The sequence below is a fragment of the Protopterus annectens genome, chromosome 7.part0, assembly GCF_019279795.1.
Source record: "Protopterus annectens isolate FY-2018-M chromosome 7.part0, PAN1.0, whole genome shotgun sequence".
Taxonomy (NCBI): Eukaryota; Metazoa; Chordata; order Ceratodontiformes; family Protopteridae; genus Protopterus; species Protopterus annectens.
The window spans coordinates 325,374,891-325,398,797 of NC_056739.1; the positions used below are offsets into that span (position 1 = coordinate 325,374,891).

At 41.5% G+C, this 23,907-nt stretch overlaps 1 protein-coding gene across 1 annotated transcript in view; it reads right to left on the minus strand.

The window, feature by feature from the left end:
* Positions 1–549: 549 nt before the first annotated feature.
* The window catches only part of LOC122806438 (probable transmembrane reductase CYB561D1), a 38,717-nt gene continuing 15,359 nt past the window's right edge, over positions 550–23,907 (minus strand). Inside the window, exon 3 of the mRNA XM_044076877.1 lies at positions 550–5,786. Within this exon, the coding sequence (XP_043932812.1) occupies positions 5,283–5,786 (504 nt within the window). The 3' untranslated portion in view covers positions 550–5,282. The remainder of the gene's footprint in view (positions 5,787–23,907) is intronic.

The window sequence follows — 23,907 nt, forward strand, 5'->3', positions numbered from 1 at the left end:
TATATATATATATATATATACATACACACACACACACACATATATATATATATATATATATATATATATATATATATGCACACACACACACACACACACACACACACACACACACACACACACACGCAATAAAAAAAATAAACAATTTGATGTCACAGACAGGGTACACAGAAGCAGCAGCAAATGTGACTTTTGATGACATGCTTTCTTACACAGATCCTATAGCTGTAAACAGAGTCACTTACATTTCTTTTGGGAATTTTGTGTTAAGTATTCCAAATCTAAGCAACAGAATTACTTCACTTTACAGAACCCACACATGCTCACATTCCTAGCCAGTTGCTTAGGAGACAGTAACAGGCCAGTGAATGCTATTTCAAACATGGATTATGGAAAACAGGTGAACAGCTACAGCTATATTCTACTCTAATTCCTATGTATGGAAAGCCATTCAATTTTCAAATATTGTACACAGTTAGTGCAAATGCATGCATGCATGCAGTTATGTATGTATATATAACACATATACACACACAGAGAACAGATTACTATAGTAATAAAATAATATAATAATAAAATAATAATAACATTATACTGTATTTACAAATTGCTTACAAACTTGGTACACAACACACAAAACTTGAGGACAAGTGGGTCATCAAACAATGTTCGATGGATAGTATCTGCAAATTTTCAAGGGGAAAAAATTGTGGGACCCCAAATCAAAAACAGAAAAATAAATATGGCTTACAAACCTTACAGCACCCTCCTTAATCACATAGATGTTAAACACTACAAAAAAATGTCATGCAAAAGTCAGTATTTGTACACATTTCAAGCATTCAAACGGGGATTTGAGTGACAAATGACATATTCCAAACCTCCCAGTGGATGTGCTTACCATCAGAATTACACCTTAATGCTTACAGACCAAGGCTACACCTTTTTGTGAGTACATAAGGACTACTGCAAAGCTTCTTCACATATGGGGTATACACACAACCAAATCTATTAGGAGATGACGACTGCTTATCCTTAATGGATAAACTGCTGTTCCTACTTATCTAATATCTAACTTCTTCCTAAAGCCGTCCCCAAAATAAGTAATTTCATGACAGTCTAATGCAATCTTATGGCTTCCCTAGGAGGACTGTTCCACAGCCCCACTTTTTGGAAAAGGAGTTTTCACATTACTGCTGAACTGTCTTCCATCTTCAAATGGTGAGCACACGTCTGCATCTTACAAAAGGTTCTAACTTGATTAAATTTACCTCCCCTGAATTAATAGAAAATTTCTGCTACGGTGCCCCCTCTCTTCCAAAGCAGACCTACTGCAATCCTACAGTTGTTCCTTTACATGGCCACTAGTAGACAAAGTAGATCTCATACTATTTTGACACCTCCCTTGATGAAGCCTCTAGCATAATTCTTTGCGGAGATTCAGCTCTAGAACTGTATGTGGTACTCTATACAATGCTTTAAGAACTTTAATTAAAAATTAAAATTAATTTTTCTACTGGTGATACTCTAATCTCAAAATTACATCTCTTGTGCTCTTCTCTCACCTACATTCCATACTGCCTTCCCATGTGGCCTATCATCCTACAGATCACCCCAGGAGAATACCCCAGATTCTCTATATTATTGCCATTTTGACTATTTCTTTATAGAACCATTCTGACTCCATTTGAAGATGGAAGACAGCTCAGCAGTAATGTGAAAAACTCCTTGCTATTCATATGCCATTCTAAACTACTGTGCAACCCTCCTATACTATAAGCTATGCATCTTTAATTGTAATGTCTGATGTTTTGCTAATTTTATAGTTTTAACATGCAATATTACATACCTAGTCCCCAAAAATGCAAATAAAAACTGACTGATCCAATTATATAATACCCCCTCCCGCCATTATCTTACAGAGATGTACTGCACTGTTAGCCATTTGCAAAGACGTCTTCTACCAATCCCATCCTACTGTATGTACTAATCATACTGCATATCAGATCTCTACATTATCTGCAAAGAACATACTTCTTACAGTTAACTATAATGTTAGCTAGACTTGAGGTCAAAGGTGGAACTGTGTAAATTCTGGATACTGTGGTACCTCACTCCACTATTTTTTTCAGTATAGCCTTTATTTATCATTACTCGCTGAACTCTGTGGTCATATTTTACTTACAGTTATTACATAAGGCCCACATTAATACCTCCTAGTACAGCAGGCACATTAGTTCACTTCCTGACACACAAATCTAGTATTCCAACCACAACACTTTCTGACAATGATCTCTTCTTTCTGCTATTAATAGAAAAAGAAAGGCAAAACAAGGCAAACCAGGTGTTTCTTTACACTAAAGTACAGATTGCGTGCACACACACAAACACACACACACACTAGCCAAGGCACCCGTGGATTGGACTCTGTACCCTGCTTACCATATGCTCCTTTACAGTTTTGTTAGCAACATTCATTGCATTCTGTGACAGCACTTGCAAGGAATGTATGATGCAATAACAATAACAGCATAAATAATTATACACAGAAATGTAATCCATTTTCTTTGTCTGTACAACAATAAAAGAGTTCTTTCATAAAGCAGTTTGGTAACTCAAAAGGGGTGTGACATCTACACCAATTTTACAACAATAAAAGAGATCAAACCTGCTAACAGCAACCTTTTAACTGTTGCATGCTCAGTAACCAAGCAGCAAAACAAATAATAATAAGAACAGTTTTTTTAAATAAATATACAACCCTTGATTTTCAGAGAAACAACTGTTAGCAACCTTAACTTTGCAGTCTAAAAGTGAAAATCATTTTCTATGTCCAATTTGTAATTCTAATACAACTTTAGTTTTGACCAAAGATACCATATGACTACAAAGGTAGCCCTTGAAAATAAGGGATAAAAGACAAACTATAAGTTTGCTCTGAATTAAGTAAAACAAAAAGTGAGACAAGTACAATTAATGTAGCCACCACATATAATTCATATTTCAATGACATTTTATATCACTATGAGTATTTTGTCAAGAACTAAGAGGCTACAGTACAGACCTTTTCACAATCTGTTAACTATAACTTCACAAGGCAGCACCACAGCAGATACATTTTTTGCATACACTGATAAATATCTACATGGTTAAGTATAACAAAATGTGTCAAATACAAGTTCTACCAAACTCCAGTTACAGAAGTACAAAAAGATGCTTCTCTGAGCCTACTAACTTACAGACATCCCTTGCAAGATTATGAAAAAATAAAATCTGGCAAATTCTCAGACAGCTCTACTACATCCTTCTTGAAGTTTCATGAGGTAAAGAAAATCCACTATTCCATCATAATATTCTAGCTTAATCAACGAGCGACAAACAGCAATAAAGATGGACCAATGACATCAGTTACTCAATTTCCTAATTCCCAGTCACCATAGAAACACTTTCACAGAGAAACCATGAGTGGAATCTACTTTATATTGTCACTTGTATGTAACACATAAATCACTCCTTTACCTTCCCTTCACTAGTGTCTTTTCAAAAACTGCATTACTTAAACTGTTTTTTAAAAAAGGTCCCAGACATGCATAAGCCCTACACTGCTGTCACGTAATAAAGGCATAAAGAGTAGATGATGAGCTACAATTTGTGAAAGTCACAGCCCACTATCATAAGGCTTGCTGCTTTATGTTGTTGTTTACACTGATCAAGCATAGTACTACATAGTTCATGCCAACCTCCATTTCAGATTCTGCAACATGCAAACTGCAATACTCCTACAAGCTACAATTTTAACCTTTTCCAAAGGTCCAGCTTTAGTATTTTAGTTTTACAGTAGCTTAGTATTTACCTGAAGCCCAATACTGCATCTCCTGCCTCCAAATTTTGCATTTCACTATAACTGCTCATCTTTTGGGTTTACATACATGAAAAGCAATAAGCATGGAAGTCTGTTGCCCAGCCTATCATAATGAATGAACATCACACAAGGCAAAAGGCAGCATATAACAATGCCTGATGAGAGTGACAGGCATCTGTTCTGTGTGACAGATAAAAAAACACCTTCAGATTCAACAGTGTCATGAAAAACAGAAATGTTTTGATGTTTAACTTAAAAACATACTCACATACATTTTCTAGCCATTTGTAGCATACGCAACAGAAATATCATCCAATCCATACAATATACATAATAAAATATTTGCATTTACTAATGCAGTCATTTACTTGACAGCAGAATGTTTTCCTTTCAGTTTTAATTTACAATCTTTCTTCCATTCACTACTATAAGGTGTTGTTTCTCTATTTTCACTTGAAGTACGTCTGCAGCTGGAAGAAGGCAAGTATTCATGGACTCTGCCAGAGTGTGCAAATATGCTTCTCTCTCTCCTTTAACCTGATTTTAAGATTTACAACAAAGTAAGATTTTTTTAAACAAAAAACACCAGAGGAGACAGCACTAACTCCATGGTACACAATTAAAAAAATACCTAAATAAACTAGAATAAGGCAGCCAGCATTCGATTACCTCAGTTGTTGCAGCTCACACTTGGTATCCCTAAAGTTAATTCTATCTTGATACATACATAATGTATCTGGTTTAAAAAAATGAAAACAAGAAAAAGGCATCAACAATGAGAATTCAAAACACAGGAATGAAAGAGGTAAAGTAGCAATGAAGAGCACGCAATAACAAATGAAGATAAACACCATGACTAGGGGCATACAGTATGCAAACTGAGACTAAGAGTATCCAATGCAGGTACCTAAGGGTTTGTCAGACTACTGTGTGAACAGACATGAGAACAAAGGTGACAATGATTCACTTTTAAAAGTAACAGTGAAGAAGGCCATCAGAGATTAGAACATACAGGACATGAATGCAGCAGGGACAAAAAGGCATTGAAAATGGTGGTAAACTATTAGTGGAAGGAGATGGAGTAACTCATCTTTGGTTATTGAGCTGCATACAATACAAAAGGCTCTCACACAGACAGCTGTTTTATGTAAGCTGAAAAAAGTGTGCAAATAATTGGTTACATTTTAGTCACACTCTTAGCATAAGCTGCAAGAAGGCTTCTTTCCTGCCAGGTTGGCTGTCCACCTAAGTAACACTCGCTGCATGTGTGTAATGAAGGTTCCCTTGAGATAATACCCTGATATACTACTGCAAGGCACTTAACTGTCTTCTTTGTTGAGTAATAAAAAGTGCAACCAAACACAGTTCATACATCACAATATACAACTGAGAATACAGTGCTTTCATTATAAGGAAAATATTAGATATCCACCTTTCTTCTTGGTAAGTAAGCACTTGTTATTTGGTTCATGACAACCAGAGCTGGATAAAATGGTGCAACCACACAGATGTACCAAGCAGTCCCATTTATCTGGGCCTGGAACCAACCAGAATACATTGCTAAAACAACAGTAACTGTGGCAAGCATGTAACACAGTAGTCCAGAAGTGGCATGGTATAGCTTTAGACGTGCAGCTGAGCAGTTCTTAATCAGTCCCGGGAAAAGTAAAAGAAGTCCATAAAGACCCTGGCCACAGGTGGCAGCTAGGGTCACTATCCCAAGAACACTATGCCATGAAACCAAATGTGGTTGCTCTGTTAGGTTTTTGTTGGAAACAATAAGAACAAGTCCAGTGATGGCAGCAGTTAACACCAAAGCTTGCAGAATCCAGTGCAATCGGACTTTTGTCTTGTGGGACCAAAGGCACAGTGGTGAGCTCTCGTGAGAAAACAGCAAGATGCCTTCGGTCATTCCCAAGCAGAACTGCAAAAGTAAGAAATGAAGAATGAAACAGTGTACCTGTAAATTAGGTGATATTCTATAATATGACAATCTGGCACTTTGTCATTAATTCCATAACAAGAAATATCAAACAAGTGTAGGAACCAGACTGTGATCACACAAGCCATGACACCAAGTTCTTGCTGGTCCCTACAGTGCATCTTAGATCTTTCTAAGCTACTACAGTTCACATGAACATCATACACATTACTGGATTCTTACACCAACAATGTCCCCAGCATCAACACTCCCAGTAAGCTGAATAAACAGTAATAATTCCAGTATCCCTCACTACTGCTCTGAAATTATCAGTAAAATTAGTAAGCTGTTCACATTTCACTACACTTACATGTTTTCCTTGACTTTAACATTTTAGTAGAACTCTTTGCATTATATTCTCACCAATTCATGACAGGTCTCACCATCATATGGCAACCACCTCAAAGACTACTAAAATTAATATTTTTACTCTGCTATACAGAGCTATGGACCCCTTGCTTTCTCTCCATCTTTCAGGAAAGCATTCAGCAGGTACCTTTCCTTTCCAAGTGTGCTCTAGCCTAAGCAAGCTAGACAAATAACTAGTGAATGCAAGCAACTAAAATAAGGCTGTTACATTAACACCAGTATTTAAACATCATCACTTTTTTACTTATTTGTTTTATTTGTTAATTGGGTAGGCACACTAGTCCACAGACATTTTTCAAGTATACAACTAAAAGAAGGTTATGAAAGCCAGGAGTGGTGCTCCACAAAAAGAAAGCTTCAATTTGAAACCCTAGTTCAAGTACCAGCTTGGATGTTTGATGGTGCTAGCAAAGGAGGACGTGTATGTCCATCTTGGAATGAGGGTAGAGCACAGACAGCCATGGAGGGCATCAGTCCCCTTGCAGGAGTGGCTAAGACGCTAATGTACAGCATGTGGCTAGGTATTATGCTCACCAAGTCACATACAGGTAGCAGCCATCCATCATAGTATATTTTCAGAAGCAACCACCCATGTGATTAGGTATTGTGAGCTTCCATGTTGATGTGGATCACTCCTCCTGCCACCCAGTGAGTTAGGCTATAACATGCATATTCATAGCCAGGATGGCAGTGAGGAGTCTAAGCATCCTCATGGCTACATCTATGATGTCTTGCACCCCCCACCACCCAGAGAGCTCTCATTCTGATCCCAAGTGAAATTCTCAGGCGGAGGAATGAATAAGCCATGTTTGATTGTTAGGGGGAGGATGCTCAATGGTCTGCAGGCAAAATTCACCAAGTTAAAAAAAAGGTGTTATAAGGTGGCACCTGTAATGTTACTCTCTATTTTTATTTATTTATTTACAGTTTATTTGTAAACTGGATATGTGGGCTGGTCCAAAGACTCTTTCTAACCATGAACTGGTTCCAAAGCAGCAAATTAAAGCAGGAAATGAAAAGACAAACATGATAAATTGTAATAATAATAATACCGTGTATGAAAATGTTGCAGTCTTGAGTGCAACTATAAGGTTTACAGAGAGAATTTTAAACATTAATGAATATCTGCAAATTGTATATCCTGAATATTTACAAACATACCGTGTGTCCAAAATATAGCAAAATAAGGGTAACATTTACAGTCGTGTTTAACTAAACAGTATTTACAAAAGGGAACTATGATATATTTTCATGGGTTGGCCAGTAGGTCCTGGTTAAGATTATAAAGTAACCTGCAGTCCTAAAACAATGGCAGCAATAGGAATTGCTGAAGTGGTCCGAGACTGCCTCTAAATAGGGAGTACTTGCCCTTATTTCTGAGGTGTGTTGGGGAAAAATCCATTTGGCTGGGTCTGATTTGTAGAAGCTCTTTTCTTTGGTCAAGCTACAGTTTGGTCTATAGAATTTTTAGACACCGTTACTTGATAACCTTAGGGGGTATATATGATCACTGATGGAGGTAGCTCTCAGTTTTGATAGGTGGTTAGTTAAGGATAGGCACTAGTAAGTGAGACAACATAAGTAAAGGTGGCCAGAGAAATAACTGGAAGCCAGTAAGCTTTCTTTAGTTACAGGCAGTAGTGCTCAGAGTTGTTTGACAACAAAATCAATATACAGATTTTGCAAACAACTGCCTAGAGAGTGATGATGTTATAACCCGAGTTTAAGGCAACAACAGTCAAGGAATATTCAATTTTTTTCCTCCTCTTCCCACAGCCTACCATCAACTGGCACCAGCTCTTCTTATTCACGAAGTCTATGTCCGGGGCTGGTGGTGAGCTCAAGGACACATACGCAGCATCATACTTGCTACTGGGGAGTATGTCCTAACCCCTCCCTTCAGCAACCTGCAAGCAACATATTAACACTGTGTTGGTAGGTGCAGGAGTGCTTCTTTGTATGCACAATCTCTGGCCTAGTGGTACACCCATATGTGCAGAACAGAGTTTACAAGACTCAGAAAGATGCTATATTGCAATGAACCAAGGCTCCTTCTCACAGAATGGGTAAGCCGACATGACTGCTCACTCCCAACACCCCCTCCCTGTTTGGCCACTCCAGAGCATGTGCCATTAGTTGAATATGGGTCATATGTACCACATAAGGGATTTTTCCTTCTGTGCCACAGGGTCATTCAAGGGATATTTAAGTTTTGAGATGAATATCCCAGTGGCAATGCATGTCTTAATTTGCAAGTTAGCAGACTGGAAATCCTGTAACAGGCTTTAAAATGGTTAAGCACAACTGACCACGGTGTACTGATGTGCTACTGGAGACAATGTGATCAAGGTAAAAGCAAAGGTACCTTTGCTTTTTGGCTTGATGAACAGGATTTCTGTGACAGGATGTAGATCAGAAAGGATTGTGCTGATTTAAGCCTTTTCCTTTTTATTATGCCAAAAATCATGCATGCATGCAGCCAATTTGGATATATTAACTGAAAAATGATTAATCTGAACCCATTTATAAAGTCTGAAGAGAAATTTTTGAAAGGCTGCCTGAACAGAGTAGAAGGTGGGTCCAGATCCAAGAAGTGGAATATCATCCATTTTCTCCAAGCTGGTATGATTTAGGAGGTAGTAGTATATTACGTGACTGACAACAGAGGGAGAGCCCCTACAGTGGAGATGCAGGGGGCCATAGACCATCCCCACAAAAAACATTATCTTGTGTTCTTCTGTGGCAAACAACTTCTGAGTGCTTCCAGTTGGTGGGCAGGGCAGCATGTTGATGTCAGCTCTTTGTGGTAGTGAGGTGGTGACTGCACACCACATCTACAGGGTATTACATGGCATATGCAAGGCAAGGACAAATGCAGGAAAACACTCCCACAGCAGCAATATGGCATGGACCTAGGATGTCTTGATTTTTCTCACTGGCTTCAAGGTAGGTAGCTCTAGTAAATGAGGAGAGGCATGCCAGGTTGAGGCTTCCGGGATCCACTGATGATTAGCTTCAAGACACAACTGTGGCACAGAGACAGAAAGATGAAGCCCTAATTATATTCATGGTGCTATTAGTAGCCTGGTGTTGGAAAGGGGGGGTGCAGGAGAAATGGAAGTGAGCAACCCATGTAAGCTCACTTATCCTGGAGGGGGGGGGGGGTGATGAGATTGCTACATCACTGATCCAACTGTGAATAGCGCCACTTACCAGGGAAATGATCCACATACAAAAAAGTGGGTAATCCAGGGAGAGGCAAAGGTCCACTTTTAGGAATTTTCCCTAGAGAAGCATCACTACCAGAGTTACCCAGCTGGTACGTGGGGTGCTTCAGTGGAGAATCCTCATACGAGAATAACAACCTCCCAACTCCTGACTCTTTCCTCCAAAGGGGAACAAATGGGTTCCTAGGCACAAAATGCAAATAGGAAGCACAGCTCTTGGCTAGTTTGAGAAGTGAATGGGCTGATTCTCACCCCAGAGGAGGAATAAATGAGTCAGCTGAGAGTTGCATGGCAACATGATGGTCAAGTGTAAGAGGGCAAAAAAAAGTTAAAAGGACACAAGAGGATGAGATTCATAAAAAAACAGTATGCAATCTAATGGGTAGTGCTTATTTGAAATCATATAACAAAAAGATTTGCAATTCACAAATGGTAGTACTCAGAAGTGGAATATAATTAAGCAATTGCACAAATGTATTTCATATGAGCATGCAAATGAACTAGGAGTACTGCAGAAAACTCAAAATGAAACTGATGAAAGACCTTAATTTCTGTTACATAAGAAGACAGATGAGTCTGTAAGAAATTAACAGCAACCATGATGAAAGTGGATTGCAGTCCTAGGATCATTTCATAAAATGAACATCAGACAGCAGTGCACAAGCAGAAGCAATGGTGCATGTTACATCCTGCAAGCATGCATGGCAGAAGTAGTGGTGTATGTTATGTGTTGCAGGCATACATGGCACTGGTTTTGGCAATGGGTGCTTTACAGTTTACTCAACAGGAAAGAGCAGCAGGACCAGTTCTGATGGAAATCCACAACTTTGACTTTCTATGCAGCTTGTGGAAATATGGAAAGGATGCTAGAGGGTAGCCTTTATTTCTACAGATCTGGGTCATTACGGCTATAATACCACGAGCATGCTATAAAACCTCGACAAACATATTCTCCAGCAGTAGTGCTTAAGGTTACCTCTGAAATGGGGTACTTGTGCCCAGTGGGCTTACTCAGTTAACAAATGAATAAATAAGCAAAAAAATGTCTGATGCATCCAACATTCGGATGCCCCACACAAAGGCACAGTAAAACACAGACGTACACAGCTTCCATGATATTTTGCACATTCCAAGCATAACAGATGCTGTGGATACAACACATATAGTTAGCTAAACGTCTGCCACACAGACCATCACTGAGCTGGTCAAAAGACATAGGTATCATTCTCTTAACATGCAAGTAGTATGTGACTTTACAGAGTAAATAAGGGATGTGTTTGAACCGTGTGTGTGAGAAACATTCTGGAAGGGCAGCCATGATGCCAAATTTCTGGCACTGCACTACCCTGTACCATGTCTTCTAGGTGATGCTGCATATCCCCTAGGATGCAAGCTGCTCATCTCTATCAAAGAACACCAGACACCATCTAAGAAGGCCAATAACAGTGCTCACAAGTGAAATTGTAACATAAGTCTGGAAGTGATTTGCACTACAAACTTGACAATGCATGGCCAATATTTGTGCCATGCTGCACATTGAAAACCTCATCCTAGCACTGACATCTGCAGTAGCAGCAGAAGCAAAACACCTAGACAATCCACAGAAGTATGTGCATGAGATGCCACTGGCCAGGCAAATCAAACAGCAAACATGACCAACCAGAGTGCAGCTGATGTGGAATATACTGATCTAGAAGTTAGTCATGTAAGGTACGCTCTGTACAGTAATACAGGTCATGGGTCAGTCATACAGGGAAACCGGTCTGCTACTCCCACATAGATTAATAGCTCCAGTGTCCATCAGAAGCTACCAAGAGGTGTTAGTAGTTCCTGGGCTGGGGGGGGGGCTTTGATATCTGCCTGGATGACAGCCCTGCAAACAGTTCTTACCACATAGGGGAATGAATGGATAAGTGACATCTCTCACCCCTGTGACCCTGTGAAAAACAAACAGGATCATTAGTCATGGGTGCTGATGGTTGGCAGGTAGAGGGGTTGCAAAAAATAAATAAAATAAAACATGTCCCAAACAAAATGAGGCATGTACCCAGTGCAACCAAAACATAGCTTGGCAAACACAAAGCAGGACAAGTCTCTTACTGCAAAAAGCATCTCCAACTGTGATGCATCTCCAACTGTGATGCATAGCAGTGCTTGGGATAACACTGATACCAGCTAACTGGTGGGTCACAAAAATACCATATACATACAGATCTGCATCCATGAAAAATCTTATCCTGTCCTAAAGAAGAAAACACACTTCCATCACAATGCAAAGTGGTATCATTAGTTATGTCCAGCAGCATCTCACATTACCTGTAGAGACAGTTTAACATCTACACAACAGATAAAGTGTGATACTGACAACTGCTAACAAGTATGTAAACCCTTCAGATGCAGAAGTACAAGCAGCTCAATGCAGGATGCAGAACAATAGCTGCTAGTTTTGTAGCTCTGCAGCCTGTATTTGCACCAGCTAGCTCAAGGACAGCAATTGTTTACCTATGCATCTCATAGCATAAATGTGACGGACTGTTGTTATTCCTAACAAACTGCTGCATTAGAGAAAACTCATTATGCTATGAAGACATCTTGCCTCTGATGCCACAAACAGAAAATGTAAGTTCCTTTCCTTCTGTGCCTAGAAATGTGATCATATTGAAGTAAAGCCATCACCAGCAACAGTTCCTACACCAAAAGCTGCCACAGCTCCAAGACAATAGGCCTACGGTAGAGATGGTGCAACCAGTCCTGCTGCTGGTGCCAAAGGTGCAGAAGGGGAATCCTCCATATCTGACTCTGACACATCAAATGCTGGACTGGGCTAAATGGTGTTGCCCCATCCTATCCTGTTTGTACATGGGCCTCTAATGCTGCAATACCTGCAGTTAATGCTCAGGATACAGTGTCCACACAATGTGATGTTGTTAACCCAAACCCAGCTGTCTCCAAGTCCCAACTGAATTACTGATCACCACCATCATCCTTCTTACCACTGTTGATTCTGCACCTGGGCAGGCTGCAAAGCCACATCTGCTGCCACAGCCTCACCCATTATTGCAGCAACAGTTAGGGTCATCAGTCCTGTAGACACTAAATGCATCAAACCCAAAGCTACTAGGCTCAGGTGGACTTTTAGTATGTGAGCCATTAGAAGCATATACCTGTACCTGCTGTGGCACAATGCCTTTGCTTTATGTTGCAGCACCTGAAAGAAAAACAATAGCAGATACCTTATCTTACCACCCCTAACACAAAAAAAATCCTGAATTTACATCAATAATATCCAACACACTGGCACCTGAGGTGCCTTTTTCCTGACAAGTTAAGACTGACCATGATGACCAACAAAAGGTAGTACTGTTGCAGAAAGCACAAGGCCCACACCCATGTATAAAGAACATCTCACTCTAGGAGTGCTCTACAGTAAACATTTGTATAGCCAGAGACAACTGAAATACAAGCTAACCTGATCTATGAATGGCATGCCATCCACGTCTGCAGGAAAAAAGAAGAATGCCACTTCTGAGAACAGAAATAAGAGAATATCCTCATCTGCTGTAAGTGCCACAGCCATGGATGTCCCAACCCATTCACTCTACTTCTAGAGATGCATTTCTTGTGCCTTCCTCTTGACCTTGTCCATGTCATTTACCCTCTTCCTGTACTCCATATAAAGATTATTATGAGCTGGGAACATTTCATCCCATTTATGATCTATATATTTTTTTTTAATTTCTTATGCCCATCAAGTGAACAGCACCTGTCCTTTAAGCATTCAGCAGAATATCATTTTTCTCCTCAGAGAAACTTGCTTTCCTATTTCGTCTGGATTTCTGCATAAAAAAGTATTTAAAAAAGCATTAAAAAGTCACACAGTTTGGCATGCTGATGTGCCTGTTATCGAACAAGACTTTATATACTTGGACAGTGCAGTGGTGCAGCGGTAGCATTGTCACCTCACAGCAAGAGGTTCTCCGGTTCGATTCTCAGCTGGGATGCCTTTTGTGTGGAGTCTGCATGTCCTCCCTGCTTTCATGTGGGTTTCCTCTGGGTGCTCTGGTTTCCTCCCACGTTACAAAGACATGCATCTGGAGCATTTCTCCTCGGGCCTCCGCTGAAAATTGGCTTTGTTCCAAGTTGGACTTTCCTGGTTAACAAATGTTAAATAAATAAATAAATATGCTATCATTTTGGAGTAACAGTACTAAGTGACTAAAGTGTCCAAACATCTCAATAAAAGCACAGTACAATGCATACTATGGTAATATTATGGCACACAATGCCCAAATGAGATTTGGAATACATAAATCCATTAACGCCATGGCCAGTTTCATGTATCACACACTGTCACACCAAGGTACTGTGCACTACAGCTGAGAAACCTTCTGAACACATCACACAAGCATAATGGAGTTATATCACAGTCTCCACAAATACACTTGCATAAATGTACTGTGCACGAATTTGGTACAAAGATTCCAGAATTGGGGTCATAAACAAGGGAATATAATTTCTGCCAGTAACTGGGCTGCTAAGCAGAATTTGTTAATATACAAGGAACACTCACGAGACAAAACACAGGAGTTAAGACTAGTTACCACATACGGACGTAACACAAGGACATTTATGGATATAATCAACAGATATTGGAACATTCTGGTATCAGATAATACATTATTTGACATTCTAGTTGAGAGATTCCTTTTCTCTTTTCGGAGGGGTAGAACATTGGGCTCACAGTTTTGCCACTACAAACACCTAAATGGTTCACTTATGGTACAAAGTACCATTACAAGGGAAGGTGTCAAGTGGCTGCATACCCTATGGACACTGTACACATTGTAAAAGAGTGAACAAAACTAAACAGTTTAGTAGTAGGAATACTTCGATAGTTTTTGACATCAAGCTTATGGCAAATTGTGGGTCAGACTGGGTTATATACCTGGCAACATGCACTTGTTCTGCTTTTTACATCAGCCAAACATCTAGACCATTACATTTACGCATTAGTGAACACTTGAATTATACCAGGAACAAGAGAAACGCGAATGCACTATACAAGCATACATCAAAACATGTTAATGCCTCTTTTAGATTTACCATTATTGATAAAATAATGGGTGATAGGAATAACAAAATCTGGATGGAATAATATTCTCAATATCAAGGAGAAAAAATGGATTATTTAACTAGGTGGGCTTTTTCAGCCTGGACTAAATGATCATTTGTAATTATCCAATAGGGAACTGTGTTCTATTAATATAGATGTATAAATTAAAAGATGTGATTATGCTTTACTTAACACTGAGAGAGGCTATTTCAGCCGAAACTGGTCTGGTTGGATTTTGTGGGGTTAAAGGGTTTTTACCCTACCCTTTTGTTGTTTATGTAACAATAATTTTTAGCTATTGCAACCACCTTCAGTGCTGGCCTTTGTTTTTTGCATGTACTCTGCATGAATTCCCCACTATAACATAATGAAATCTGCAATTACCATAATTAAAAAAGTATATACAGCTACAACCACACAAGTGTAACCATATCCACGCATATTACAGGAATACAGGAACACAACTATTACTTACCAAAATGCCACAATATATGTATGTAGTGATGACTGACAACAATTAAACATGACTGACAAGGACATAGGAAGTAATAAACACCCATGCAAGTACAGAAAGGTGCAGGGCCCAAAAATATTAAAGCAAAAAAAAAAAAAAAAAAAAAAAAAAAAAACAGCCCGCACACTAATTTGCTCTACATTCTTTAATGAAGCCTAAAAATAGGCATAAAATTATAACTTTTAGTTATGTACTCACCATAACTTCAGATGTTTGGGATCCATCTCGCCTACATTCTGACTGATGGGTTCGGAGCCGATCCTCGGCTCCGACTCGGCACGCTTATGCCAAAGAGCGAAGTCTCTTATTGGCTGAGCTTACTATATCCCAGGATGCACCACTACCAGTCCCCCAGATCTAGTTTGTCACTGCTTATATAACATTGACAGATGATACAAGATAAAAAACAGTAGAACCCAAACCGTTCAATCTCTTCTGATCTCCAAGGCAGGGGGAAGGAGGGTGGGTATTAGGAATGTAGGCGAGATGGATCCCAAACATCTGAAGTTATGGTGAGTACATAACTAAAAGATGTTATGTGATCCTATCTCGCCTACATTCTGACTGATGGGACAGCGTCCCTAGCACCTAAATCCTGGGTGGCTCACTGGAAAACACTCCTGAGTACCGTGGAACCAAATGATGCTCGTCCTTTAGATGCCACATCCAATTTATAGTGGGAAATGAAAGTGTGCGGGTTGGACCAAGTAGCCGCAGCACAAATTTCAGAAATAGCAAGCTTGGAATGGAATGCAATAGAGGTAGCCATAGCTCTAGTAGAGTGAGCTTTGACAGGTGTTGTAAGTTGCTTATTTGAAGAGGAATAAGCTTGAGTTATGCAATCTCTAATCCATTTGGCAATAGTAGCTTTAGTGATGGTTTTACCCAGTTTATTATCTGAAAAGGACACAAACAATTGATCTGTTTTCCGAATTTGCTGAGTCCTATCTAGATAGAAGCGTAATTGCCTGTGAACATCCAACGATGGAAGGTATATTCCGCTTTGTTTGAAAATTTTGGAAAGAAAACTGGTAGCTCTAAAGATTGTTGGAGACAGAGATTAGAGCAAACTTTGGGACAAAAGATGGGTTAGGTCTAAGTGATACTCTATCCTTGTGAAAAATCAAGTACGGTGGTTTGATAGATAGGGCTTGAAGTTCTGAAACTCTTCTTGCAGAGGTAATTGCAATTAAGAAGGCAGTTTTCCAAGACAGATATTTCAACTCACATGTAGCAGCTGGTTCAAAGGGGAAGATGTTAAGGCACGGTACCAAATCAAGATCCCACGGAGGCGCAGGATGAAAAACTGGGGTCTTAAAAGCACAGCACCTTTCATGAAAGTTTTACATAATCTGCTGCTCATCAACGGTGGGTCTATGGATTCGTGAAATTTGGAGATAGCTGCTAGTTGGACTTTAATAGTAGAGACTGAAGATCCTTGATTAAACAAGGATGTTAAAAATTTCAAGACCTCTGGTATCGGGGCAGTAATAGGGTCTAAGCCTCTGAGTTGAGCCCAGATAGCAAACCTCTTCCACTTACTGTGATACAATTTCTTAGTGGTGGGTTTGTGGGCTGAAGATAAAATGTGAATAACTTCCGGGTCCAAGGTGTGATTTCTGACTAAAGTCGGAAGTGGAGGAGCCAAGCTGTTAATTTCAAAGTGTGAAGGGACTGGTGCTGTTGTCCCGACTGATGAACCAGAAGGTCCGGAGTTAGATCCAAGAACCAAGGACCGTCCAGAGTATATTTCTGTAGGTAGGGGAACCATACCTGACGAGGCCAGTACGGAGCAATTAGAATCATTGTGGACCCCAATTGGGAAGCTTTCTGGATGACTTTGGGGAGGAGTGGAATCGGAGGGAAAGCATAAAGCAGTCCTGTTGGCCAAAGTTGGACTAGAGCATCCGTAGCTGCCTCCCCTTGACGCGGGGTCAAGGAAAAGAACCTCTTGCACTTCGTGTTTTGTGGTGTTGCAAACAGGTCGCAGTCAAGGAAAAGAACCTCTTGCACTTCGTGTTTTGTGGTGTTGCAAACAGGTCGCAGCACGGAATCCCCCATCTTTTGAAAATCTGAGCTGCTACTGTTTCGTTCAGAGACCACTCGTGAGGAGAGAGAATAGTCCTGCTCAGTCTGTCTGCCAATACATTGGATTTTCCTGGAATGTGGGTCGCTACCAGGAAGCGCTTGGTAGCCACTGCCCATTCCCACACCCTCATGCCTCTCTGCAAAGGGGGTAAGATCTGGTCCCTCCTTGTTTGTTTAGATACCAGACCACCGACATGTTGTCTGTGTGGATGGCGATAATGCCTTGAGGGAGAAACTTGTGGAGGGCTTGTAGGGACAGAAGTACAGCCCTCATTTCCAACACATTGATATGGAGAAATGTTTCGTTTGGAAGCCAAGAACCCTGAACTGACCTGCCCAGACAATGCCCCCACCCCTGTCTGGGAGGCATCCGTTGTCAAGGTGGCCACCGGAGGGGTATAACAAAAGGTCTTCCCTGATTCAGATTGGATGGCAGAAGCCACCAGCGGAGGTCCCGTTTGCACGTTTCTGTAATCAGTATGTGATGATTGAGGGGGAGATCCTGAAACGACCATTGTGTCGATAACAGCCACTGAAGAATCCTCATGTGCAATCTTGCCAGAGGAACTAGGAGAACCGTGGCAGACATTGAACCTAAAAGGTGCAGGACCATCCTGGCTGGGGCTTTGGATCTTAGAAGCAGGGCTCGTACTTGATCTTGTAATGTTTGTATCCTTTCGGTAGGAAGGAAGATTCGCATTAATTTTGAGTCTATCTCTGCTCCTATGAATCTTATGCGCTGAGAAGGCAGCAAGACAGACTTTGACCAGTTGAATGTAATTCCCAGGGAAGCACCCAGGGAGATGGTGGCTTGTAGGTTCTCTAGTAGTAGATGCCTGGTGGTGGCAGTCAGGAGCCAGTCGTCCAGATAGGGAAACACTTGGAATCCGAGACTCCTCAGGTGAGCAGTCACTACTGCCAAACACTTGGTGAACACCCTGGGGGCTGTGGTGAGACCAAAGGGCAGTGCACAAAATTGGAAATGACTGTCTCCCAGGCTGAAGCGCAGATACCTCCTGGACGCCTGATGTATCGGTATGTGATAATAGGCGTCCTTGAGATCTATGGAGCACATCCAAACATCTTTCTCCAACAATGGGAGAATGGATTGTAAAGTGACCATTCGGAATTTGAACTTCATGACGGACTGGTTTAGTTTGCTGAGATCCAAAATGGGTCTCAGGTCCCCTGTCTTTTTTGGCACTAAAAAGAACCTTGAGTAATTTCCGGATCCGATCTGGTCTGTGGGGACCGGTTGGATGACTCCTTTTTCTAGCAGCTTTGAAGCTTCTACGGCTGCAATTTCCCTTTGACTGGGTGGTGGGTCCGGGATTTTTTTGGACGGTGGGGGTGAGTGTGTGAAGGGAATGGTGTAACCTCCGGCAATAATCCGAAGCACCCATCTGTCCTGAGTAATAGACTTCCAGGCGCTTGGCAAAATGGCACCAGACTGGCTCCGGAGCAGCACAGCCGGGCAATCCCTCATGGAGTGTGGGAGGCTGAAGAGCCATGAAAGGACTCGCGGTCTCCAGTGTTGCGGGGGCCTCTGCCGCCTCTGGGACGGCGTCTCCCAGAAAAATTTCCCCGTCCTCTGCCTCTGGAAGGGGAATCTTCCTGCTGTTGAGGAAAGAATTTCTGTGATTTGCGGAACCACATCTTCCCTCCTCTTTTAGCCTTGGGATAAGGCCGAAAGGGAGTGGAATAACGTGCTCCTACGGCAGATAAAGTCTTTCCCTCTTGCTCACAGCGGGTAAGAGTGTCTTTTACCTTGGGTCCAAACAAAGAGGACCCATCAAAGGGAGCGTCGGCAAAGGCAGACTTGCAGGCCTCCGCGAAATGACACAAACGGAGCCAGGCTTGTCTCCGTAGTGCCACGCCTGTGCCTGCCGCTCTGCCCGCCCCTTCGGCCGCATATGAAATGAGCCTCATGGACGAGTTAGAAATCGAGGTAAGGATAGCCAACTGAGAGCTAACCGACTGGGCTAGCTGCTCAGGTAGGTTACCTGAGAGGGAGTCTGAGAGCTCCTTGACCAGATCCCTCTGTAGTCTGGTGAAATGTGCCAAATAATTCAGGGACCTCAGAGTAAAGGCCGCTGAAGTCAGGGTGTGCTTCCCATACCGGTCCATGCTCCTAGACTCCTTATTAGGAGGATGGATGGACGTTGAAGCCTCTGCCACGTCCTGCTGGGTAGCAGATGCCACCACCATGGCATCTACAGCCACGCCTTTCGTTAAGAACTCCTTCTAGGGTGGGGCAGACAAAAATTTGTTAGGGCGAGAAGGCACTGGTTCCACAGTATCTGGATGTTCCCATGCCCTCCGACAAACCAAATCCAGGAGCTCGTCGAAGGGCGGAGACACCCAGGAGGCGGAGGGCTGAGCCCCGAAGGCCTTGAGGAACACCGACTCATCAGCGGAGGGGGGTTTGGAATTCCAGCCGCCTCGTTGCTTGAGGATCTCTAGAATGTCTGCAAATGAGACATCATCCGAGGACGACTTTGGGGACCCCTCCGCATCATCAAGATCAGTGTCCGATGTAAGAGACTCAACGGGGGAGTCCACGTGCTTCCTCTTGCACAATCTCTTCCTTGGGGGCTCCTCCGAAGACAACTCCGAAAGACCCTCAGGAGGAGGGGAACCCCAGTGGGGGTAACCTCAGGCCCCGGGGCTCCGCTGCCTAGAGACAGGGGAACTGCCAAAGACCCAGTCTCCATGCCCAGGGAAGGTGCCGGTAAAGCCGTAGAGATGGCCGAAGAAGACTTGGCCAATGCACTCCTCATAGCTCTGAAGGCCGGACCCCCAGAATCCTGGGAGGGTCCAGTCTCCGGAGCCATGATAGCAGATGGAAGTCCCGCGGCCGAAGCACCGAGAGGGAGGCTTGGAACCGACAGCATTGGTCCCGAAACGTCACCCCCGGGTCCGGCCGAAGAAGTCCGTGTGCTAAACTCGGACCCGAAGGCCGGGGTTGGAGTAAGGGTCGGAGCCGACCCTAGGATCTCCACTGGCTCCATCAGCACCTGCTCCGACGGAGCCGGGCGGTCGGAGGAGGAATGGCAATGGAATGGGCTATCGGCTCCGAAGCCAATTGGGTCGGAGCCGAAACAAATTTCTGAAAGACTGGGGACTGGAAAAGTCTTTGGAGCACCCTGTCTATGTCCGAATCTGACATCCTTGATGACCTGGAAGAGACCGAATGGGTCCGAGTAGGCCTCTCCAACGGCTCCAAGGGACTAGGGGACCGGCTCCGAATCGACTTGACAATTATCGGCGCCGAAGGAATGTCCAAACCAAATTCCATCGGTGCCGAAGAGGGCTTCGGCGCCGAGGAGGAAGTGTCTGAGCGGACAACCTTCATCGGCTCCGAGATCAGTGGAGCTGATGAAGGTGACCCGCCTCTCGATGCCCCAGACGTCGGCTCCGAACCCAGAGGAGTCGAGGCTGGAGGCATCGAGGCAGACCGTTCTGCCCTCGGCTCCGAAGTCCGTGGAGCCGAAGGAGAAGCCTGCCTATGTTTTTTGGCGGTCGGTTCCGACGGACTGGTCGGAGCCGATGCCCTTTTCTTTTTAGCAGGAGAAGGAGAGGAAGCTAATGCCTCTTCAAAAGAGGGTTTAATAAGGCCTTTTAGAATAAGTTTATTTTTCCTCTCTTGGAGGACCCTCGAGGAAAACGCGTGACACACACTACAGGACTCCTGCAAGTGTTTGGCGCCCAAACAGTACACACAGAGAGAGTGGTCATCTGTAATAGACATTTTGAAGCTGCACTTAGTGCACTTCTTAAAACCTGAAGGCCTAGGAGCCTGAGACATTATGGCAATCAACTTAGTGTAACTAGCCAAAAACCAAACACTAACAATCACAGAAAAAAAAAAAAATTCTTTTACTTCTTTTTTTTTTTTTTTTTTTTTTTTGAAACAAAGGCTGTCACAAATAGACAAATATAACCAAGGGGTCCAAAAGCCCCTAAATAAAAAGGGACTTGAACGACAACGGACTGACAGGGGAAGGCCCTTAAACTCAAATGGGACCTCTAGTCAGAGAAAACGCATTCACTACACAAAACTTCACAGAAAATGCTCACTCAAACACAAAAACACGAGATAGCTGTTAAAACAGCTTTTTGTTGAAGAATTAGGAAATTCCTGACAGGAAAGTAAGTGAAAAAGCACTACTTAGCTCAGCCAGCTCGAGACCACGTCTTTGCTTGTTAGCGGCAAACGAGATCTGGGGGACTGGTAGTGGTGCATCCTGGGATATAGTAAGCTCAGCCAATAAGAGACTTCGCTCTTTGGCATAAGCGTGCCGAGTCGGAGCCGAGGATCGGCTCCGAACCCATCAGTCAGAATGTAGGCGAGATAGGATCACATAACATCATTACAACAATCACATCATACCAGTTTCAGCACCATTGAATTAAACCAAGTCACACACCTTATATAATACTCCCTTGATTCCTAATGGATAGTACAAATGTTCATTAAGACCAGGTGCAAATAATGCAGCTAACTTAATAATCCACATTTTTTCTTTGTAATCCAACAATGAATGCCATCCCACCATATTATTTCTATTATAACAAATGCCATCAATGATAATAAAAGTGAAAAATGCAGAGGTATGTTTTATAGTGTGTTTATATAGGACATTGGTAATCTTAGCACATCTAGTATCACTTAAATGTTCAGACATCCTACGTTTTAAAGGCCGTGATGTTTGTCCCACATAAAATGCAGAGCATGTACAGGTTGCAAAATATATTACCCAGTCACTACTACAATTTCCATGCACTAAAATGACAAAAATCTGCAATGTATTTTTAGAAGTACATTGTTTATCCTTTCTTACATATCTACAAAAACTGCAATATCCACATGGATAACATCCAAACATCCTTAATTTTCCATATGAAAAAAGATATTTTGGGAGTAAAACCTCTCTTAACCCATCATCCATTACTAATATGTCCCAATGTTTACACACCAAGTTTCTGAAATATGTGGTATTATTTCCAAAACTAGTAATAAACCTTAAAGGTTGTTGAACCTTTGCCTTAACCTGATATTTAAGTAAAGCAGACCTATATATTTATTTGTAGGTATGTTAGCTTGATTAACTACATACTTAGAATAACCTCGATTACAAAACCTATGAAAAAAGATCCTTCTCCTGCTCTTCCAATTCCTGCGACGAGGAGCAAATCCTAAAAATTCTAAGAAATTGTGACTTGGGAATATTATTGATAATATGGGGTGGATGACAATTAGGAGTGTGCAGAAAAGTATTAAACTGTGGATATTTCCTGAAGATAGAACTTCTAAACGTGCCATCTTCCTGTACTGTAATTTGTACATCCAAGAAGGTAATGCTAGAAGAATGGTAATTAACAGTGAAGTGTATAACCCATTTATTTTCATTTAAATACTCCACACATTACTGTAAATAATCAGAATCAGATCTCAAAATTAGCCATCAGTTATGTAAATATCTGCACCAAATATCCATAAAATCTAAGAATATATTATAGGAACAATCATATAAGATCTGTTCCTCTATGTAAGCCATAAAAAGGTCTGCATGTACTGGTGCAAATGAACCTTCCATGGCAGTACCCTTTAGTTGTTAATAGCACTGATCTCCAAAATAAAAGAAAACATTCTTGGTCAATTACATGCTCAGTTAAACAAAGCAAAAAAAGAAGCACAATTCAACCAAACTTCCAGTGCCCAATGGGGAATATTAGTATACAAGGCTGACACATCCAAAGTACATAGTAGCCAACCAGGTTTAATCTGTATATTCTCAATTATATTATGAAATTCTGTGGTGTCTTGAATTCAGAAAGTACATTAACCAATAAATGTTTAAGATATTTGGTTAGAAAAGCAGAAAGTGTCTCCGTCAACGATCCCTTGCCTGAAACTATGAGTCTGCCAGGGGGCTTCTGTAGATTCTTATGCGTTTTGGGCAGCAAATAGAATGACTGTCTGGCTGGGTCAGAAACAATTAAATGATGCATTACCTACTTGGAAATAATACCCTCATCATACCCTGTATGCAAAATGCTGTCAATATCCTTCTTAAACATCCCAGTAGGCACTAGGATCTAAATGCATTTGTTGATAAAACCTATGATCTGATAAGTGGCTTAAAGCTTCATTAACATACATATCCCAATCACAAATATCCACAGCTCCCCCTTTATCTGCTGTATTAATAACTATATCTTTACTTTTACTCAACTTTTGTAAAGCCCGTCACTGCAATGATGACAAATTATCAGAATTTTTTGGCCTATCAAAAATCATGCATAAAGTGTAAATCTTTCAAAAGTTGGTATTCAAAAATAGCTACATTTATATTAGATGGAGGCATAAATATAGATGGTCTAAACCTAAATTCTCCATCATCCAAGTCAGCAGAAGAATCTTGATTAAAAAACAATTTTAAAGTTTAATGTTCTACAAAAAGAAATAACATGTTGTGCAAATTTGCTTTCAGATACAAAATAACTGGGTGAACCCCAGCCCTTTTTTCAGCAATTCACATTCTGCATTGGACAATGAAGTAGAAGAAATATTGTATGCATTATGAGCAATGGTTATTGCGGTATCATCATCCGTAACAATGTCTCTAAAGATGCCACCCCAATGTTTATGTTTATGTCCACCCCTTCTAATTCTCCTAAAGGAGCCTCCTTATTTGCCTTTTTGGTTGTGGGAGAAACAGAGGGTGTAGGCACTTCAGTGTCTGTAGT